Source organism: Paramisgurnus dabryanus, chromosome 7 (assembly GCF_030506205.2).
Source record: "Paramisgurnus dabryanus chromosome 7, PD_genome_1.1, whole genome shotgun sequence".
NCBI lineage: Eukaryota > Metazoa > Chordata > Actinopteri > Cypriniformes > Cobitidae > Paramisgurnus > Paramisgurnus dabryanus.
Window position 1 is genome coordinate 32,998,797 of NC_133343.1, and position 19,104 is coordinate 33,017,900.

The 19,104-nt window shown below is 38.9% G+C and overlaps 1 protein-coding gene across 4 annotated transcripts in view; it reads right to left on the reverse strand.

Annotated features, from left to right (window-relative positions):
* ripor3 (RIPOR family member 3) overlaps window positions 1-19,104 on the reverse strand; it is a 55,475-nt gene that overhangs the window by 14,675 nt on the left and 21,696 nt on the right. For 2 of the 4 annotated variants that reach the window (XM_065279596.2, XM_065279594.2), the window contains exons 2-11: window positions 11,172-11,280; window positions 8,208-8,357; window positions 7,847-7,925; window positions 6,080-6,103; window positions 5,242-5,295; window positions 4,970-5,119; window positions 4,745-4,808; window positions 4,610-4,653; window positions 2,451-2,576; window positions 1,787-1,932 (exon numbers count right to left, since the gene is read on the reverse strand). In XM_065279596.2, the coding sequence (XP_065135668.2) occupies window positions 1,787-1,932; window positions 2,451-2,576; window positions 4,610-4,653; window positions 4,745-4,808; window positions 4,970-5,119; window positions 5,242-5,295; window positions 6,080-6,103; window positions 7,847-7,925; window positions 8,208-8,357; window positions 11,172-11,269 (935 nt within the window). In that variant the 5' untranslated portion in view covers window positions 11,270-11,280. Of the gene's footprint in view, window positions 1-1,786; window positions 1,933-2,450; window positions 2,577-4,609; window positions 4,654-4,744; window positions 4,809-4,969; window positions 5,120-5,210; window positions 5,296-6,079; window positions 6,104-7,846; window positions 7,926-8,207; window positions 8,358-11,171; window positions 11,281-17,282; window positions 17,302-19,104 lie in introns of those variants that run through there. The other 2 variants (XM_065279595.2, XM_065279597.2) reach the window with 2 other exon arrangements.

Consider the following 19,104-nt stretch of genomic DNA (forward strand, 5'->3'; position numbering starts at 1 on the left):
CTTAAAGAATTTTACTACAGTTTACTCGACTAAATACTAAAGTATATGACATTTCTCTCTCTCTCTCTCTCTCTCTCTCTCTCTCTCTCTCTCTCTCTCTCTCTCTCTCTCTCCCTCGCTCTTCAGTCAGCTGCTCTCTCACAGCTGGTGTGTGTTAGCTGATATCAGAGCCTCACTCACAGGGGGTTGTGTTTGGGAGATATAGAGCTGATAGTAGTTTATTCAATGTTTCTACTCAATTACACGAAAAGTGGTTTCAAATATGCAGTGAAGAGTTTTAAAAAGAGCCTTTTAAATGTGCCTGTCCATTCCAGATGTTGAAACATTAACAGTCCTAACAGGCAAGCATGTTCTGAACTATCCACAAAATCTCTTATTTAATGCAAAAATAAGCAAAATAAAGGGACGGTTCTAGTGATGGGGACGAGACCGTCTATGCCGAGTCCAGGTCAAGACAACGTCTTTGAAGGGTCAAGACCGAGTCTTTGATAAGCAAGTTTGAGTCGAGACTGAGTCCTTTAGGAGTCGAGACCAAGACCATAAAAACATGTCAGTTTTCATATTCATGATTAATATCACCCCAGTTAATAATCAACAGTTAGGCCTACAGACTAAGCTAGATTGGGAATTGTTTAAAGGAGCAGTCTTAACGTCTTAATATGGACTATGCTTTTACTATCATTAAAAAAATCCCTACCACATGCATCATCTTCTGCCTATTTTTCTAGAAATAAATAAATGGCTCTGATGGCAGTATCTTTGCATTGCACCATGGGATGTCATTTTCAAATAATGCCCGTTAACATTGCATTTTATTATTATTGTTATGTTGTGTGCTTTTTTATATGAAAATAAAAAAATGCGTTGGTCTCGAGGACTCGGTCTGAAATTACGAGTCTTTCTCCTCCCACTGTGGTCCAAGACCCAGTTTTTGAAGAAACAAGTCCGGACTCGAGTACTACATCACTAGACGGTTCACCCTAAAATCATTTTACTCACCATCATGTTTCAAACTCATATGATTTACAAGATACGAAGTCCTAGCTGTTCTTTTCAAATGCTGTCAAACTCAAGTGTTTCTCACTATTTCTCCCAAATGTCCCTAAGGTTTAGTAAGAGGATAAGTAAATGACAGAATTAAGAGGGGACATATCATGAAAATCTGTCTTTTTCCATGTTTAAGTACTATAATTGGGTCCCCAGTGCTTTTATCAATCTAGAAAATGTGAAAAAGATCAACCCAGTAATTTAGTTTTGGTAAACCATTCTCTACAAGCAATAGGTCATTGAAATTTGGCTCCCCTTGTGATGTCAGAAGGGGACAATACCGCCCCTTAATCTGCATTATCCAACCACTGCACTGCCATTTATTGCAGAGATCAGCTCATTTGCATTTAAAATGAATGACACACCCAAAAACGACACATTTGCTCACACATACAAATGGGGCAATTTTAACATTCTGTAATAAATTATCTAGATGATGTTTTGAGCTAAAACTTCACAAACATACTCTGGGCACACCAAAGATTTATTTGACATCTTAAAAAAAAGTCTTGTGAAATGTCCCCTTTAAAGGATTGACTTGGCTTTCTTTCTTTCTTTGTGATACAATGACTGAGATCTAGAGGTTTTTGGGGGTACATGCATTGTGATATATCTATAAATCATAGTCAAAATGATTCATCATTCTTCTCAACATGTTAAAGTAGTTACACCTACAGTATCAATATTTGCATTACTTTATACTTCATTGGCCTCTAAACACAAACACATCTGCACTTACTTCCAAAGCACCTCTAGCTGTAGTTTAATGGTTCCCAGTTCTGTAATGTCGACAACCATCATCTGCGGTCGCGATGTGAAAAAATCAGCGCTCCTGCATGTTACCATGCCGACCAGGACAGAACTCAGTCCCTTCACCTCGGTTACCTGAAGGATAAGAGTGCACAGGGTGATGCATAGCTACAGGGTCATAGGACTTTGCTATGAGGTTGCTAAGGCAACCTGTCCTGAGTGGTTGTTTTTGTAACTTATTGGCCCACGTCCTATAGATTTGGCTTTGTGTAAATCTAAAGCATTTTTCATCCATCAGCCAAAAACATATAAGCATTAATTGATATTTCACTTTGGATGAGAGAAGTTTATAAGGAGAGAAATTAATCATTTTCATTGGTTTGTAACGCTGTATCTGTTTTCAAGCATGGAATCAATCTCAGAGAATAAAACCTTTTATAATCATTATACCATTTGCCAGAAGCTTCAGGCGGTCTGTTAAACATCTCTATCGTTGTCTCTGAGGGATCTGTGGGTGGTTTCTCATGTCAAATAAAACTCTATGTAGATGTAGCAAACAGAATAAAGACAATAGGACGGCACGCTTCTGTCAATTCAACCCAGACAGGTGACCTTGAGACGTGCTGTTTGTGCAGGTGTGCACGTGAACTCACCTTAATCTCAAAATTTCCATGGATGTGAGGGAGGAAGATCATCTCCTCTTCATCCCACAGCTGTTTATCATCAGTCTGAATTCGCCCCCTGATTCTCCACCTCTGTCGGCCCAGCCGGATTAACACCTACATACGGTAGTGACCCCAAAATAACACTTAAAATATTTTTTTGCATTAAATATTAAAATTTATTTGCGAGCAAAGCAAACCTTTAGGCAAAAAAAGTTATACACAAATAAAAAACAATGGATATATACTATTTAATGAAGACAAAAAGTATTTTTAATACTTTCTGGATGTCAAACATTATCGAAACACATCCATCGCAAACCTCTAGCGTTATGTGTTGTTGTTAACCAATGCAATGATTTTTATACAATTTGCCCAAATCTAGGGGATTTTGTTTGTGTGTGTTTTTGTGTGCTAGCGTTTGGTCCCGTGACCACATTCCTTTGTGCATGAGGTCATTGGAATTTTGGAAACCTGGCCTTAAAAATGTCATCCAAATAGCTGCTGAAATAAGTCATTTTAACATGAAGGCACCCTCAGTCTTAAAACACTCTTACATTAAATATGCTTCTTTGGGGTCAGATGGCTTTTTATGTTTTAAAAGGAAAAAATACAATTAAGTCAGTGTTTATTAACATCAGCATGGTTCCAAAAAAACGTATGATTTTAATTAATGGAGGACAAAAATTATTTGTGTTGTTTTACAGACACACGATCTAAAAAATCCTTAAACATTTAATACAAATATTTATTTGAAAACAACTCCTAAGTAAAATCTTACACGAGCTGCTTCTTAAGTAGCCTAATTTATCACGTTAGTTAAATTAAATTTATTTATTTATTGTTTGAGGAACAACAACACGGAGCAAATTAAACTGAATTCAGAAGACAAGAGGCGTCACGTACCGTCAGTTTTCTTAGCCAAATTAAAGAAGCGTCCATTAATCTGTTTAATACGCACAATATTATCAGTTATGTGCTCCATCCCTGTCAGACTTTCGCCGATTTGATAGAGTTTTACGTGTTACGTACTTTATTCAGGCGGCAGGCGTTGCAGACACCTCAGCGCAGTCGCATACATCATGTGCGTTTGACTTAAACGGCGCCGAAAGAAATGACAAGCGGATGACGTCAAGTACCGCGAGAGCGAGTCGAAATTAGACTTATCCGTATGATTTCTCGAATCGCTCTCGTGGTACTTTGACGTCATCTGCCCGTTAGTTCTTTCAGCGCCGCGCATGAAGTCGAACAAGCCTATCATCAGCATCTGAGTGCAGTCGCGGACTCGCGTGCTCCTTGCTGCTGCATTTTGCTATTTGAAGAATTAAAACGTCGTGAGAAATGCTCACACCATTTCCAAAACCCCACTACGGTATTATGTGCAGTTAACCTTCGCTGTTTCGAAATGATATTGTTCAAAATGTGACACTCTCGACGTTATATTAGTAGATTTCTAAATCCATCTTGGAACAACGCCAGACTTCACAGAGGTACACGGAATCACATGCTCGCATATGAGGTAACATTTAATGCAAAAAATGCGTTCCTTATTTTATATAAACATGTTTCTAAAGTTTTTTAATATTTGCAATTAAAATAAAAAGTTGAAAATAAAGTGTAGATTACAACATTGAACATTAAAATCAGATCACGTGACTGTTGCTAATTACATTTTCATTGTTTAAAGTTATATACTTCATGGATTTAAAATTACATTTATTTTATAACATAATGCAATTGTTGTGCAAATTCATTACTACCGGAATTAAACAAGTCATTAAATAGAATGTAAATAAACAAAAAATGTAATTTCAGATGTAAGTATTTGATATAAAAGTTATTTTAGTGGTTTTCACGTGAAGGCAGGGGGCTCAAATTGTTAATGTCTGTGAGCTGTGCACACTGTGCCCCCTTAAAAAATGGTGCATACGTCGCTGTACACAAGTCATATTTTATTGTTGTCGTTTTTTGGCCCTTTTTACAGCATAATTTTTCTGCTTTGGTTTTTAGAAGATCATGCTGGTTTTGATTGATATTACAGTGCGAGTGGGTGAAGGAAATTTTTAATGTGTGGGTAAGCCAATCCTTTAAAGAGAAACTGATCTCGAATCAGCCCTGCTGTTCTGAGACTTTGAGTTAAAACTGCTTACCTCATATTGATCTCCTGGGCAAAGTCGAGCGAAGCCTATCAACCCTGTCTCAGAAAAAAAAGGAAAAATTTGAACATTTAGGAGACAGATGTTCCTTCCAAAATTGAAATTCCTGCATATGGTAATGCCTTGCACCTTTCATTTTGATTTGTAGCTCTCCCAGCAGGATCTCTAGTTCTGCCTCCATTACAGACATGTCCTGCAGGTAGAGATGCATTTTTTCATGTAAAACTTTCTTACTTGTGTTAAGATGATGCAAGTTAATGTACAGTATCTCGAATTTAGCCATATAAATATACGTTTTGTATGCAGCACAGAAACATCCTACATTTCTCTCGTTGTATACATGTACGACTTTACCTCCAGACTGTGTCTGTGGTTTCTGTTCAACTCAAGTAAACTTTCTCTGGATTGTCTCGAAGAAGGAGAGAGAGAAAACGCTCTCTTCATGTTTAAAGCCCCCTGACAGAGTCGCCACTGGATGCAATAAGACTCATAGAGTTCCTCTACCTGTCAATAACACACACAACCACATTCACATATTGCCGTCAGATATATTGTTGTCATGCAATCGGAAAAAATAACAATGTTTGCGTCTTACTGGATTAAATGAACAATTCAGGTAACATTACCCTACTAATCTGAAACTCTAGCCGTCGTATGTGTCGCTCCAATGCACGTATCTCCTGTTGACAAAAAGCACTACAATTGGAATCAAATGCAATATTTAATACTAACTACCCTTTCAACAATAAAGGTGCTACAAAAGGTAGTGATGCCATAAAAGAACTATTTTCGGTTCCCCAAAGAACCATTCAGTCAAAAGCTCTTACATTTTTATTGCCTACTGGTTTTTTTCCACTACAAAGAGTTGTTTGGTTGTTAAAGGTTTTGCATGGAACCTTACAGCAAAAAATGTTTTTCTCTGGCATCATGCAACACCTTTATTTTTATCAGTGTATATGGTACAAATAGTTTTATTGCAATACATGATTTTGGACATATTTGTATTTTTAAAAACACTATGTAACCATGATTGTACCAGATGATACTATTACTGTACCATGGTACCACAGTAGTATTTGTGACCCTGGACCACAAAAAGTCTTGAGTAGCACGGATATATTTGTAGCAAAAGCCAACAATACATTGTATGGGTCAATATTATAATTTTTTCTTTTATGCCAAAAATCATTAGGATATTATGTTAAGATCATGTTTCATGAAAATATTTTGTACACTTCTACTACATATATAAAATCTTTATTTTTGTGAATGCATGAAATTACAGATTCCAGATTTTCAAATAGTTGTATCATAACAAACAGCTTTCATGTGATGTATAAATCTCAATTTAAAAAACTGATCCTTATGCATGGTTTTGTGGTCCGTGGTCACATATGTGAGATACGCAATGCTTAAATTATTGGATATACTGTAAGCATGCAGTTCTTGCTAATACCAACTTACCTTTTCCAAGTCATAGAAAAAAGCCTGAAAAAATAAAATATAATATATTCTTTAAACATCAAATTGTGTTGAAAATTAAGCAGATGTAACAAAATTATGACTAGAGCCAGTGGCGGTTCTACACGGAGGCCAAGGGTGGCCCGTGCCTCTGTAGACATGTCCCTGGCCACCCCTGTGGCCACCCCGTGCTGACAAGATAAAAAAGTATACATTTATTTTGATTTTACACGCGAGCGCCAAAAGCGGAACTAATGCGACGCAACGTTCTACACGGGCAAATTAGAGCGGCGCACCCAATCACTGCTCGGCGAGTGTCTCAATTCGTTCCCAATCTCCTGTTGTTGTGAATGTGTATGCAGGTTTGGGCACTGGTAAAAGGACTCTAGCTCACTTCACATTGGGACACTGTTCACTTATTCTCCTGTGACGTGGCTGCTTAAGCGCGTTCTGATTCATTCACAGCTGTTACTCATCAACAACCAGCAAAACCAACATCTCGCTAACTTTTTAAATAGTACATTGTAAAAAGCGCTGTAATTATGCTCTTACATATACGTGCATAAAATTGGAGGAATATAATTAAATGTTAATTTACATATAAAAATTTATAATATTATTTTAAATATTGATTAGATTGTGGTCCCTAACTGTCTAGCAATGTGTGTTTATATGTAAACTAAAACCAACGTTTGTCTTTATAAAAGTTTGCATTTCATAAAGTTTATTGAGTAGGCTCACATGATTTTCAGTTGGAGGGCTTTAGAAAAGAGTCCAGCTCCTCTTATGCACCTGCACTCACTCTTGTTTTAAATAAATATTTATATAATTGTAAAGTAAAATAAAGTTTAAGGGTTGGTTTCCTGGAAAGGGATTAGACTAGTCCTAGACTTAAATAAATGTAAGAGCTGTCCAAACTGAAAAAAACTTGCAATGCCATCTTAAAATATATCAGTGCCCTTTGTTTTGCTTCAAAATGCACACAAGTAATGTTTTTAGTAAGGCATGTTTGTTAAAACTAGTTACATTTCCTAATTAAACTAAGGCCTGGTCCTGTCTTAAACTAATTCCTGTTACAACCCCTATAATCTTTAAATATAATTTCTTGCCATTTTTTATGTGCCCCTCTTGTAAAACACTGGCCCCTCCTTGGCCCCCCTAGTGAAATTTGTCTAGAACCGCCACTGACTAGAGCTGAAATACGACTAGATTAACTCTTTCCCCGCCATTGATAAGAGAAAACATTTGTATAAAAAAACCTGTTCCTGATTAATTTTTACAAATCTGCAATACCGCGATTATCCACTAGATGCGCACTTACCCAATTTATGAAAAACCGAAGCGAAAACGTTATTTACTAATTTTAAACTCTGTGTATGTTTTGATAATCATTCTGAATCTGATCTCTAACAAAATTCCTTCACAAAAATGCAATTATTTCAGCTTTTTGCTAAAAAATATATTCTAAAAGACAAAATCCATATTTAAAAGTTTATAAGCAGAGAAAAATTTAAAGATGGGATGAAACTTTTTTTCCCGTTTTGTTTGTTTGTTTATTGTTTTTGTTTTTTTTTTAAAGCAGAGGGTCTGCTCTTTCATTTGATATATTTGTATGTTTATATATTTTTTTAGAAGAAAAATTTCCTGGAAGGCATTTTTTGAAACTTTTATGAAAATCACAAAAAATGGCTGGCGGCGAAAGAGTTAATATCAATTAAATGAGTATAACTAGTTAAAGTTGGTCTAGGATCAGTGTAGAGCAAGTTTTACCAATCTAGAGTTTCTTTTTGTGTCCCTCTGCTGGGATGTCAAGAAGTCCAGTTCTGTTTGATGGTTTTCCAAGTAGTCCCTATATAATCAAACATAGAAGTGTAATGTTTATTACAGTACATGTGTGATATCTAATTCACCACAGAATTGAAATATCCAGTAGAGAATCACATGAACATGTCAAAGCCTAGCTCAACTGGAAAAGCATTGCATTAGCAGTTAAAAGGTCATGGGTTCGATTCCCAGAGAGTGCATTATACGTCGCTTTGGATAAAACCATCTGCCAAATGCATAAAATGTTAAAGTGTAAATGCAAAGGTGTAGCAATGGTTCTTATTTGATCAAATAGTGTTTCCCATACTTGAGTCCTTTCCGTAGGGCCTGGAAGATTCTGTCCACCTGTTCTGGTTGCTGTCCCCAGACGTTGCTGCTCATACGACTAGAAGAGGGAATTCTGGGAGATTTTCCTGCCGTGACTTTAGTGCGTAGAGAGCTGCGAGCCGAGGAATATCTGAGGGAGAGAGGACAGGTAAAAGTTACTTTTTGTAACTCATTGTGTTGAAGTGTTCCTGTAGTTCAGTTTGTAGAGCATTGCACTTATGGTCATGGGTTTGATTCCCAGAAAACACGCATATAACGAAAAAATGAATAGATTAAATGCAATGTTAGACACTTTGGATAAAAGCTAGTCACAAATGCATAAATGTAAAATGATTCAGACAATGAGAAGCCAAACAGATTATATAAAGTCTAAATATAAACATTAATTCAGTATTTTTGTGTTCTGATGGATCTTTTATCCTGCAAGTAGTAGTCTATACTCAGCACTATAAACTCAATGACTCTGTAGTTTAAATAAACTCTTCACTTTTCTCCAGGGATTGAATTCCTAAATGCTGCTCTGTGGGATAACAGAAAACACAGCTGATCTCAGGTCAGCATCACTGACATCTCACATGTAATTCAAGGTCCCTCTGTGGATCATGACAGATTCAACGCCTATTTTCAGGTTAAAACAAACACGCGCTCTTTACTCACTTTCTCTTAAACAGAAAAAAATCTGCCGAAGAAATGAGAAATAAAACTACAAAAGCTGTCATTGGGACAGTACCTATTACACTGCAAAGAATGATTTTCAAGAAAAAATGTTCTTAGTATTTTTGTCTTGTTTTCAGTAAAAATATAAAAAATATATAAATTAAGATGCTTTTTCTTGATGAGGAAAACGGCCTAGTTTTAAGTCTAGTTTTTAGACAAAAAATATCTTAATTTAAGAATTTTTACTGAAAACAAGACAAAAATACTACGATTTTTTTCTTGAAAATCTTGAAAGCCTTTCTTACTTAAAATGTTTGTCTTGATTTTATTACAAATATCTAAAAATTCTTAAACTAAGATGCTTTTTCTTGATGAGCAAAATGACCTAAGAAAATAAGTCTAGTTTTTAGACAAAACACATACAATTTAAAGGAATTTGTGCTTATAACAAACAAAAATATTGCCCAATGGAGTGGGAAAAAAATCTTAAACACTTAATTCAAGCAAAATTTTCTCACCCCATTTGCAAAAATATTTGCTTGTTTTAAGCACAAATTCACTATATTTTCGTCTAAAAACTAGACTTATTTTCTTAGGTCATTTTGCTAATAATTTCTACTGAAAACAAGACAAAAACACTAAGTTAGAAAGTCACTTTTTGCAGTTTAAAAAGGTTCAAAGATACATTTGAGGTTCCAGTATGTACCCTTAAGGTTTGTATACAAAAAAACGAAGTTTCTAAATATTGGGGAGGATGTGTTCGCCTCAATGTCTTTTGTAGTTACTGCCCTGCCTTAAGGTATAATATGCACCCTAAAGGTACAAAAGCTGTGCTTTTTGAAAGGGTACTGCCCCAGTGAAAGCTGGAGATTCAGGTAAAAGCTCTACTGTAGGTCGGAAATAAGATTTTTTGTGTTTTCATCTTTAAAAAAATATAAAAGTTTTGATGCATGTTTTTATAGTTTTGTAAAGACAGATGTACAATTATTGAAATGTGTGGCTTAAAATGACAATTAAAAAAAAGTTAGAACGTTGTAAGAATGTTTTGTAAAAGTATTATTTTGAAATGCATTGTTGCTCTAAATTTAAAATTGAACGTGAATTATCGCTCGGGTTTGATTAAAGGGACAATAAGTAGGATTTACCCCCATCCAGTGGTGACACTGTATTTTGCATTCAAACGAACAGTGCTCTCTAGCGCCTCGCTTTTCCAAATGCGTGTTGCAACTACGGTAGCCGTTATGTACTCACTGATCTCCTTGTCCGGTGCAGCTGGTTCACGTGTTCTGAATGAAAACGCGTTGTGGAAACGCATTGGTAGGCAAATGCTTTTTGTCCCTCTCTGCTATTATAGTTTATAAATACGGCAAAACGACATGGAAGCCTCCTTGGACTTAGCCGTTCAATGTACATAAAGAGAAGAAATTCTAAGCTTACAAAGAAAAGTCAGATCATTGGCAGAGGTCATTTGACACCAAACAAGGACATATTTATGAATAAAGACATTGATTTTGATTAATAAAACACTTAAACCCTACTTACTGTTCCTTTAAAGGGAACATATCATAAAAATCTGACTTTTTCCATTAGCTCCTCTTGTGATGTCAGAAGGGGATAAAACTGCCCCTTAATCTGCACTATCCAACCACTCAACTCATTTGCATTTTAAAGGACACACCCAAAAACGGCAAATTTTTGCTCACACCTACAAAATGGCAATTTTAACGTGCTATAATAAATTATATATATGGTATTTTAGGCTAGAACTTCACATATGTGAAAACTTCTCTGGGGACACCAAAGATTTATTTGACATCTTAAAGTCTTGTGTAAAGTCCCCTTCAAAGCATTTTACGAAGTAATCAAATGCTTAACAATAATTTTCTCACAATTCAGTTTTGCGAAGCTTTTGCCACAAACATAGTTTATAAATTGCAAGCAGTCTCTAAAGTTGTTGTTGAACAGTAATTTATATGCAATCTTTTTTTAATGGAACGGATGGAAATGCAGTAATGTTGTGCTATTGTAACACATGAAATAAAAATGGGCAGCTGTGTTGCTTATGCAACACAACATGAGTTTGCTCACAAAGAACAATTGGAGCCAAGTTCGATCAAAACAACATCTCAGGACCTTATGTTCTTCAAATAACCACTGCCATTACACTTCTGTGTTTATACATAAAAACATACACATAGTTTTGTTTAGTACTCCAAACTATACTGACATCAGTATCTGCTACTGGAGCCATAAAAACATCACTTTAATCTCAAACACACTTTCTTACCTTCTGCGGCTTCCGAGTGTGTTGACACCGGTGAACGATCGACTCCGCTGTACAAATCCACCATCAGCCGGGCAATCAAACTTCAACTTGACTGACATCTTGTCTACACCTGCAACAAACACAAAACAAAAACGTGTAAAAATGCTAGCATCATCGTTTAGCTCATGGTCATGTGGGAGCTGAAGGTTTGAGTTCCGCTTGTTTCCTGACCCCATTTCTTATTTCTCTATCAAAACTCTTGCAGTACTAGCCAAGGAATGCTGAGGATGCTCAAACAAACAGAGCAATGTTTTGAAAGCACCAGTGTTTACGCTCTTCAGGACGTATTAATAATTTATATAGTCTCTGCATGCATTGCGACATTTACAAAGACATGTAACACTGTCACACTTATCCGTTAAACGTTAAATAGTTGAGAAGACCCCCGTGACCCCTCGCTCTCTTAATCTTCAGTTGAAACATCTATAACCTCAGTGACAGTCAACCCGTCCTCTCCATAATTCCTATTTTCTGTCATAGTAAACAGATTTTGGAGTTTCCTTAGACCCAAAATTATTGTCATATTGTTATTATGTCATTTTTAATGCAAAGATTACATTGTTTGAGATGTCTTTGTTATGACAGCTTGACATAAACCAATACATCATAACTTGTAAATGTGAGCATTTTCTAGATTAATTTAAAGGGGACATTTCATGCAAATCTGGCTTTTCCATGTTGAAGTGCTATAATTGGGTCCCCAGTGCTTCTATGAACCTAGAAAATGTGAAAAAGTAACTTAGTTTTGGTAAACCATTCAATGCAAGAATGTGAAAAAGTCTGACGTTGATAATTTGCTCCCTTTGTAATGTCAGAAGGGGATCTTATTATTACCATACCACCCCAGAGTGAGAACGCTCATCATTAGCATGAGTAAAGTCATAAGCATCACTGCACGTGACAACTTCTATGTCAACAATCAAGAATCGGCACAAGAAGTGTGTTTTTGGAAGTAAGGAGAAGAAAACCTCCTTCAGCTTTCCAAGTAACCCTGTCTTAAAGGGATAGTTTGGCCAAAAATGATATTAAACCCATGATTTACTCACCCCCAAGCTGTCCGAGTTGCATATGTCCATCGTTTTTCAGACAAACACATTTTCGGATATTTTAGAAAATGTTTTAGATCTTTCAGTTGATTAAATGTAATGTTATGGGGTCCACCCATAGTCCACGACCTTCAAGTCCAAAAAAAGTGCGTCCATCCTTCACAAATTAAATCCAAACGGCTCCAGGATGATAAACAAAGGTCTTCTGAGGGTAATCCGCGCGGTGTTGTTGTAGAAATATCCATATTTAAAACTTTATTAAAGTAAATAACTACCTTCCGGTAGCGCCGCCTTCTTAGTCGCGTCCGCATTCAGGATGAGAGCTTACGCAGCCTACGGAGGCTACTCTGCTGCTGTTCTGTGCCCCCGCCCTCCAAATTTGTCATACTCACTAAGAAAAGTGCGTACACTACGTTTATACTCTATCCTGAATACAGAGGAGACTAATGGCGCTTTTCCATTGCATAGTACCCCACGGTTTAGTTTAGTTTGGGTCGGGTCAGCTTACTTTTGGGAGCTTTTCCATTGGGTGCAGTACGTAGTACCCGATACTTTTTTTCGTACCACCTCGGTTGGGGTTCCAAGCGACCCGAGCTGATACCAAACGTGACGCGAAAACACTGTAGATCACTGATTGGTCTGAGAGAATCGTCACGTCATCGCTAAAATGTAAATATTAGCTTTAGCTTACTGCTAGCTTGCGCTGTCTCAAGCAAACATGTTGTTATCTGTGTTCTGCTATAAGTTTCCAAACACCCTTTTAGCCATGAAAAACATCCGCAGGTTGAGAATCCGGGACACCATAACAGTTTTTTCCAGACTTGCAGTTTGTGGCGGCACATTTGCGACGTGCACGTCCGCATTATATATGCTTAAATGCAACTGAATGAGGCTCAGCGGAGCGCCGTCGACTGACGCCACGGGTCGGGTGTTTGAACAGAAACTGTCATGTGAGACAGAGGTAGTTATAAACGCGATGTGCAAACATCTATTTGTGGTGGGCAATTTTAATTTTGTGGCAGACTGAGAAATAAATGAATGTATGGGAATGTACAACAACGCTCTCACGTGTATGATGTCACAGCAGTAGGCAGCGTAAATATAACGACACGCCTATAATCCCTCCCACTGCAAAGTGATACTAAACTCGATGGAAAAGCTAACCACGCCAAAGTGAGGTGAGCTGACCCGACCCAAACTAAACTAAACCGTGGGGTACTATGCAATGGAAAAGCGCCATAAGATGGCGGCGCTACCGGAAGGTATTTATTTACGTTAATAAAGTTTTAAATATGGATATTTCTACAACAACACCGCGCGGATTACCCTCAGAAGACCTTTGTTTATCATCCTGGAGCCGTTTAGATTTAATTTGTGAAGGATGGACGCACTTTTTTTGGACTTGAAGGTCGTGGACCCCGTAACATTACATTTAATCAACTGAAAGATCTAAAACATTTTCTAAAATATCCGAAAATGTGTTTGTCTGAAAAACGATGGACATATGCAACTCAGACAGCTTGGGGGTGAGTAAATCATGGGTTTAATATCATTTTTGGCCGAACTATCCCTTTAAGACAAAAGTGGATGCAGTTAATTGCGAATGGGTTTATGTTTGTTACCTGCATTACGGAGACAACTGCTTTACAAAAAGTGTCCAGTTCGAAGCCGGATTTGCCAATCGTTTACAACGTTAAAAGACTGCGTTCAGGAGTCAGAACCACCCAGCAAGCAAAAGCCGAGACTGAATGAAATGACAGCTAACTATAGACCATATATGTCACGGTGGAATCCGTGTCATGTTTTGTGTCTGTTCCGATTGTCGTCACCTGGACTCTTGTTAATTAATTACCTGCCTCATCACACCTGTGTATCGTTAGTCTGTTTGTATATATACCCCTGCCTGTTGTATGTGCACTTGCCGGATGATTGTCGCTGATGTCATGTTTGTTCCCAGTGTTTCAGTCATTTTTCTTACCTGCCCGTGTTGTTCCTCCTGTTTGATTTAATGTTATTTATGTTAAATGTTACCCTTTCGTGTGAACCCTGCGTTTGTGTCCTTACTCGTGTTCCCGATCGTGACAGAATCATCCGGCCAGTGAAGGACGCAGCGGGTTCAAGGAGGGAACACCCAGAACTCCAGACCGGGCTCGAGTTAACCCTCACCACGCCCGATTCATTCCCCCGGGGTGGTTGCTGTGAAACATGAGCTGGGTTCTGGGGATCGTATCGGTTCCGGTGATTCCCCTGCTGGTCGAGTCGTCTGGGGCGGTTCCTGGGAGGTCCACCACTATGCTCGATTTGGGGCTCGAGAACGGACGCCACGCACGATTTTTCCCCGGGGTGGTCGCCACCGTGGAGGAGCCCCTTTCCCCGGGATGGTGGGAGTCGATTCCCAGAATGACCAGATCCCCGTCGGTTCCCAGGAGGGTGGAGTCTTCAGAGTCGGTACCTGGGATGGCCACTCCGGTTCTCCCGGCCGTGCCCCGGCTTCCTGCCTGCCGGTTTCGCCCTGGTTTCCGCCGGCTCCGTCGTGGTCTCCAAGCCCTCCATCCCTCCCCTGGATCCACCCTACCAGACTTCCAGTTTGTTTTGTTTCGAGTGTCTGGTAGCCACTCATTAAGGGGAGGGTAATGTCACGGTGGAATCCGTGTCATGTTTTGTGTCTGTTCCGATTGTCGTCACCTGGACTCTTGTTAATTATTTACCTGCCTCATAACACCTGTGTATCGTTAGTCTGTTTGTATATATACCCCTGCCTGTTGTATGTGCACTTGCCGGATGATTGTCGCTGATGTCATGTTTGTTCCCAGTGTTTCAGTCATTGTTCTTACCTGCCCGTGTTGTTCCTCCTGTTTGATTTAATGTTATTTATGTTAAATGTTACCCTTTCGTGTGAACCCTGCGTTTGTGTCCTTACTCGTGTTCCCGATCGTGACAGAATCATCCGGCCAGTGAAGGACGCAGCAGGTTCAAGGAGGGAACACCCAGAACTCCAGACCGGGCTCGAGTTAACCCTCACCACGCCCGATTCATTCCCCCGGGGTGGTTGCTGTGAAACATGAGCTGGGTTCTGGGGATCGTATCGGTTCCGGTGATTCCCCTGCTGGTCGAGTCGTCTGGGGCGGTTCCTGGGAGGTCCACCACTATGCTCGATTTGGGGCTCGAGAACGGACGCCACGCTCGATTTTTCCCCGGGGTGGTCGCCACCGTGGAGGAGCCCCTTTCCCCGGGATGGTGGGAGTCGATTCCCAGAATGACCAGATCCCCGTCGGTTCCCAGGAGGGTGGAGTCTTCAGAGTCGGTACCTGGGATGGCCACTCCGGTTCTCCCGGCCGTGCCCCGGCTTCCTGCCTGCCGGTTTCGCCCTGGTTTCCGCCGGCTCCGTCGTGGTCTCCAAGCCCTCCATCCCTCCCCTGGATCCACCCTACCAGACTTCCAGTTTGTTTTGTTTCGAGTGTCTGGTAGCCACTCATTAAGGGGAGGGTAATGTCACGGTGGAATCCGTGTCATGTTTTGTGTCTGTTCCGATTGTCGTCACCTGGACTCTTGTTAATTAATTACCTGCCTCATCACACCTGTGTATCGTTAGTCTGTTTGTATATATACCCCTGCCTGTTGTATGTGCACTTGCCGGATGATTGTCGCTGATGTCATGTTTGTTCCCAGTGTTTCAGTCATTGTTCTTACCTGCCCGTGTTGTTCCTCCTGTTTGATTTAATGTTATTTATATTAAATGTTACCCTTTCGTGTGAACCCTGCGTTTGTGTCCTTACTCGTGTTCCCGATCGTGACAATATATAGTCCGGCTATGAGTAACCCACTTCTACCCTAAATAACCTTGAATTTGGTTACATGCCGTTTTGCCTTAAAAAAATTGGAAAAGTACTATATCCCATCATGGAAGCACAGTCAACACATGTTAAAGGTATTTGCTTTCTATTTCTAAACATACATGCATGGTCAATTTTGGGCTATGGTTAGACGTCTATTAGACTTGAACTGACACTCAACGTTTGCCTTGTTTTAGCCAAAATGGCTTGCTGGGCACAGGCGTCAAGTAAATCAAAATCTAATCTGAAGTATTTTGTTTGCAATCGGCGCATAAGTGAATATAATGTAAACAACACGAAAATTATAAATCTTACAACACAAAAAAAAACGTTTCGGACATATGAAGGATGAAATGACTATGTGCTATCTTTAACCTTACAGTTGGGTTGGTCCATATTTTATACAACCATGTGTTGCAACACCCCAGCATATTTTAGCGTGCCTGCCAGGATGGCAAAGGTCATGGGGTTCAATCTCCAGGGAACACACATACTGATCAGATCTTAACTACAATGCACTGCAAAAGAAAAATATGCATGAAACCATCTGCCAAATATAATAATTACATGACACAACCTTTACAAAAATCTTGATGGTTTCATTATTTATCACTCCTGCCTTGTGGGTTGTTTCTGTATTGGGTAACACCATAATCAAATGACAAATTATGGCAACAAACCTTCAACTTTATTTCAACTACATTATTTCATCAATGTTTTATGTGTTTTGTCATCCATGGCATTGGTCCACAGTGGATTGAAATGAATGTGTTTGTGTGTGAAACAGATCACTTGGGTTCGCTCTGAGAGAGCTACGGTTCATTCACAGCTCAGGGTCCCATGAGCTCTCTATCCTGAAACTTATTTAAGCTTTGACTCAAATAACAGAAATACTTCCCCAGATAATAGCGAAATCATCAACCATAAGAAACGAAAGGCAAACTTGTGTCAGTTGTGATAGCTATGGGTGTCCCAACTTAAATTTTTGGTCACTTTATCATCCTGAAAAAAATGTCACTGCTCTCTGTGCATATTCATTGAATAACCTGCACAACTACAACAACAAACCCCAGAATAGCTTTAAAATACTATATGACTCGATGCCCCTCTTGCTTTACGTACTGTAGGTCCTACAAAATCAATCCCACCATTAAAATAAGTTAAGCCTCCCCCTCCTGTGATGTCATCATTACCATGTGCTTTTCTTGATCCAAGTCTTTGTGTGCTCTGGACTCATAACCTATTCCCTTTGGCACAACATCTCACGAGTCTCCTGTTGAAATGATCGACGGCAACCGGCCTGTTTCCAAGAAGATTCGCATACTTGAATGCTTGGCGTTATCGGCCAGCATTAAAGCTCTCATCACGTTAACTATCCCACACGGCCGAAGTGCAACAAACATCCGAGCCAAATTTTGTTGGAATTGCAGCAATTGCATTGCCCTGGATTGCAATTCCACCCTTTTGTTTTTCCTCGTCCTGCCAAAAAACAAATGAAAAAGTTTTGGTACGGCACTTTCTCATGCTAGACATGATCCCTGTGCTAATATTTTGATTGGCCGACCCCTTTAAAGTCTTACTGTGTGTCCCACCGAGACTGATGTGTACTGTATATTTAAACACATATACGTGTATTTGCCACAGGACAAAAGATGCCATTTGCAAATAAGTACATTGATATCTTGATATGTTTTTCATCAGAATTAGTGACGTAACTAAAATAATAAATAAAAAAATCTCTATTTTTTACTTTTTGACAATACAAGATATTTATGTAGTTTCTCCAAACTAGGTTATATGTGATCCAATCTGTGAAAACCCATTTATTTTGTTGTGATTTTCTGTTTTATACATAAAATCATCGTACATAAAATATAACCTTGATATCTTTAATATTGACTAGGGGTGGCACGGTTCACAAAACCCTCGGTTCGGTTCGTATCACGGTTCTATGGTCACGGTTCACGGTTCAGTACGGTTCTTGTTGTTATTTTTTCTTTACATTTTTAACACTCCAGAAATGTATTATCTTATTAATGTATTAATTATCCATAATTTAGGATACAGTATTAAAAAAAGTTATATCATGTAATCATGCACAAACTGAATTTGACTTTAAGCACATTATTGGGACCATCTCTGAGGAAAGCCAGATGAGATTTTGATAGAGCAAGAGGGAAGACATTGATGATTTCAACATGCTTTTCATTTATTTGGCAAAAAAGAGAATGTGTATTGCCATCTACATAAACTTTATGTGCATTTTTAGCACACAAAGATAACTTGCATTTATTAAAATGCCAACTTCAGTGTAGCTCTTAGATTTATCACTGAGAGGCTGCTTTAATACTGAGAGTTTATGTGGACGAGAGAGAAACATAACCTTTGCACCTGTAATATTAAAATCTCTTTAAGTCTCTTTTGTCCACTTTTGCCCACTTCTGTCCTGATTACTTTGAGGAGCAATTTCTGAAATAAGATCGCGCAACTTTCACACGCTAGCAAAATGAAACTACGCGGAAATCAGCCGCTTTAATTTTATCAATGAAAGGCTAAAAATAGCGCTGAATATGAAAAGACGTAAAACATTGTTGTCAGTACCTCAGATTAGATAAATGGTCGGAGAGAAGGCGATCTCCTGTGGCTGTTGGAGCATATTCAACCCATAGACTGCAGTTCTATCTATTGTTTTATTTCCGCTGTCATCATAAGTAACATGAAATAAAAATATGTTTCCACACACCAAACTTATACGACGCTGGCGCATCCTCCAACTGCGGGCAGACTTCCTTTTTTCTCCCACTTGCCATTTCTACACGTAACATAACCCGCAGTACTTATACTCCAAACGAGTCACCTCTTCTTTCGCGCGAAAGGGAAACGCGCTATCTGAGGTCACATACAGGGCATGAGACTACATTGCGCATGCCATGGACCGTTGAACCGTGCGGTACACACGCGCTCCGAACCGAGACAAGCGAACCGAACGGTTCGGATTTTTTTCATGGACCGTGC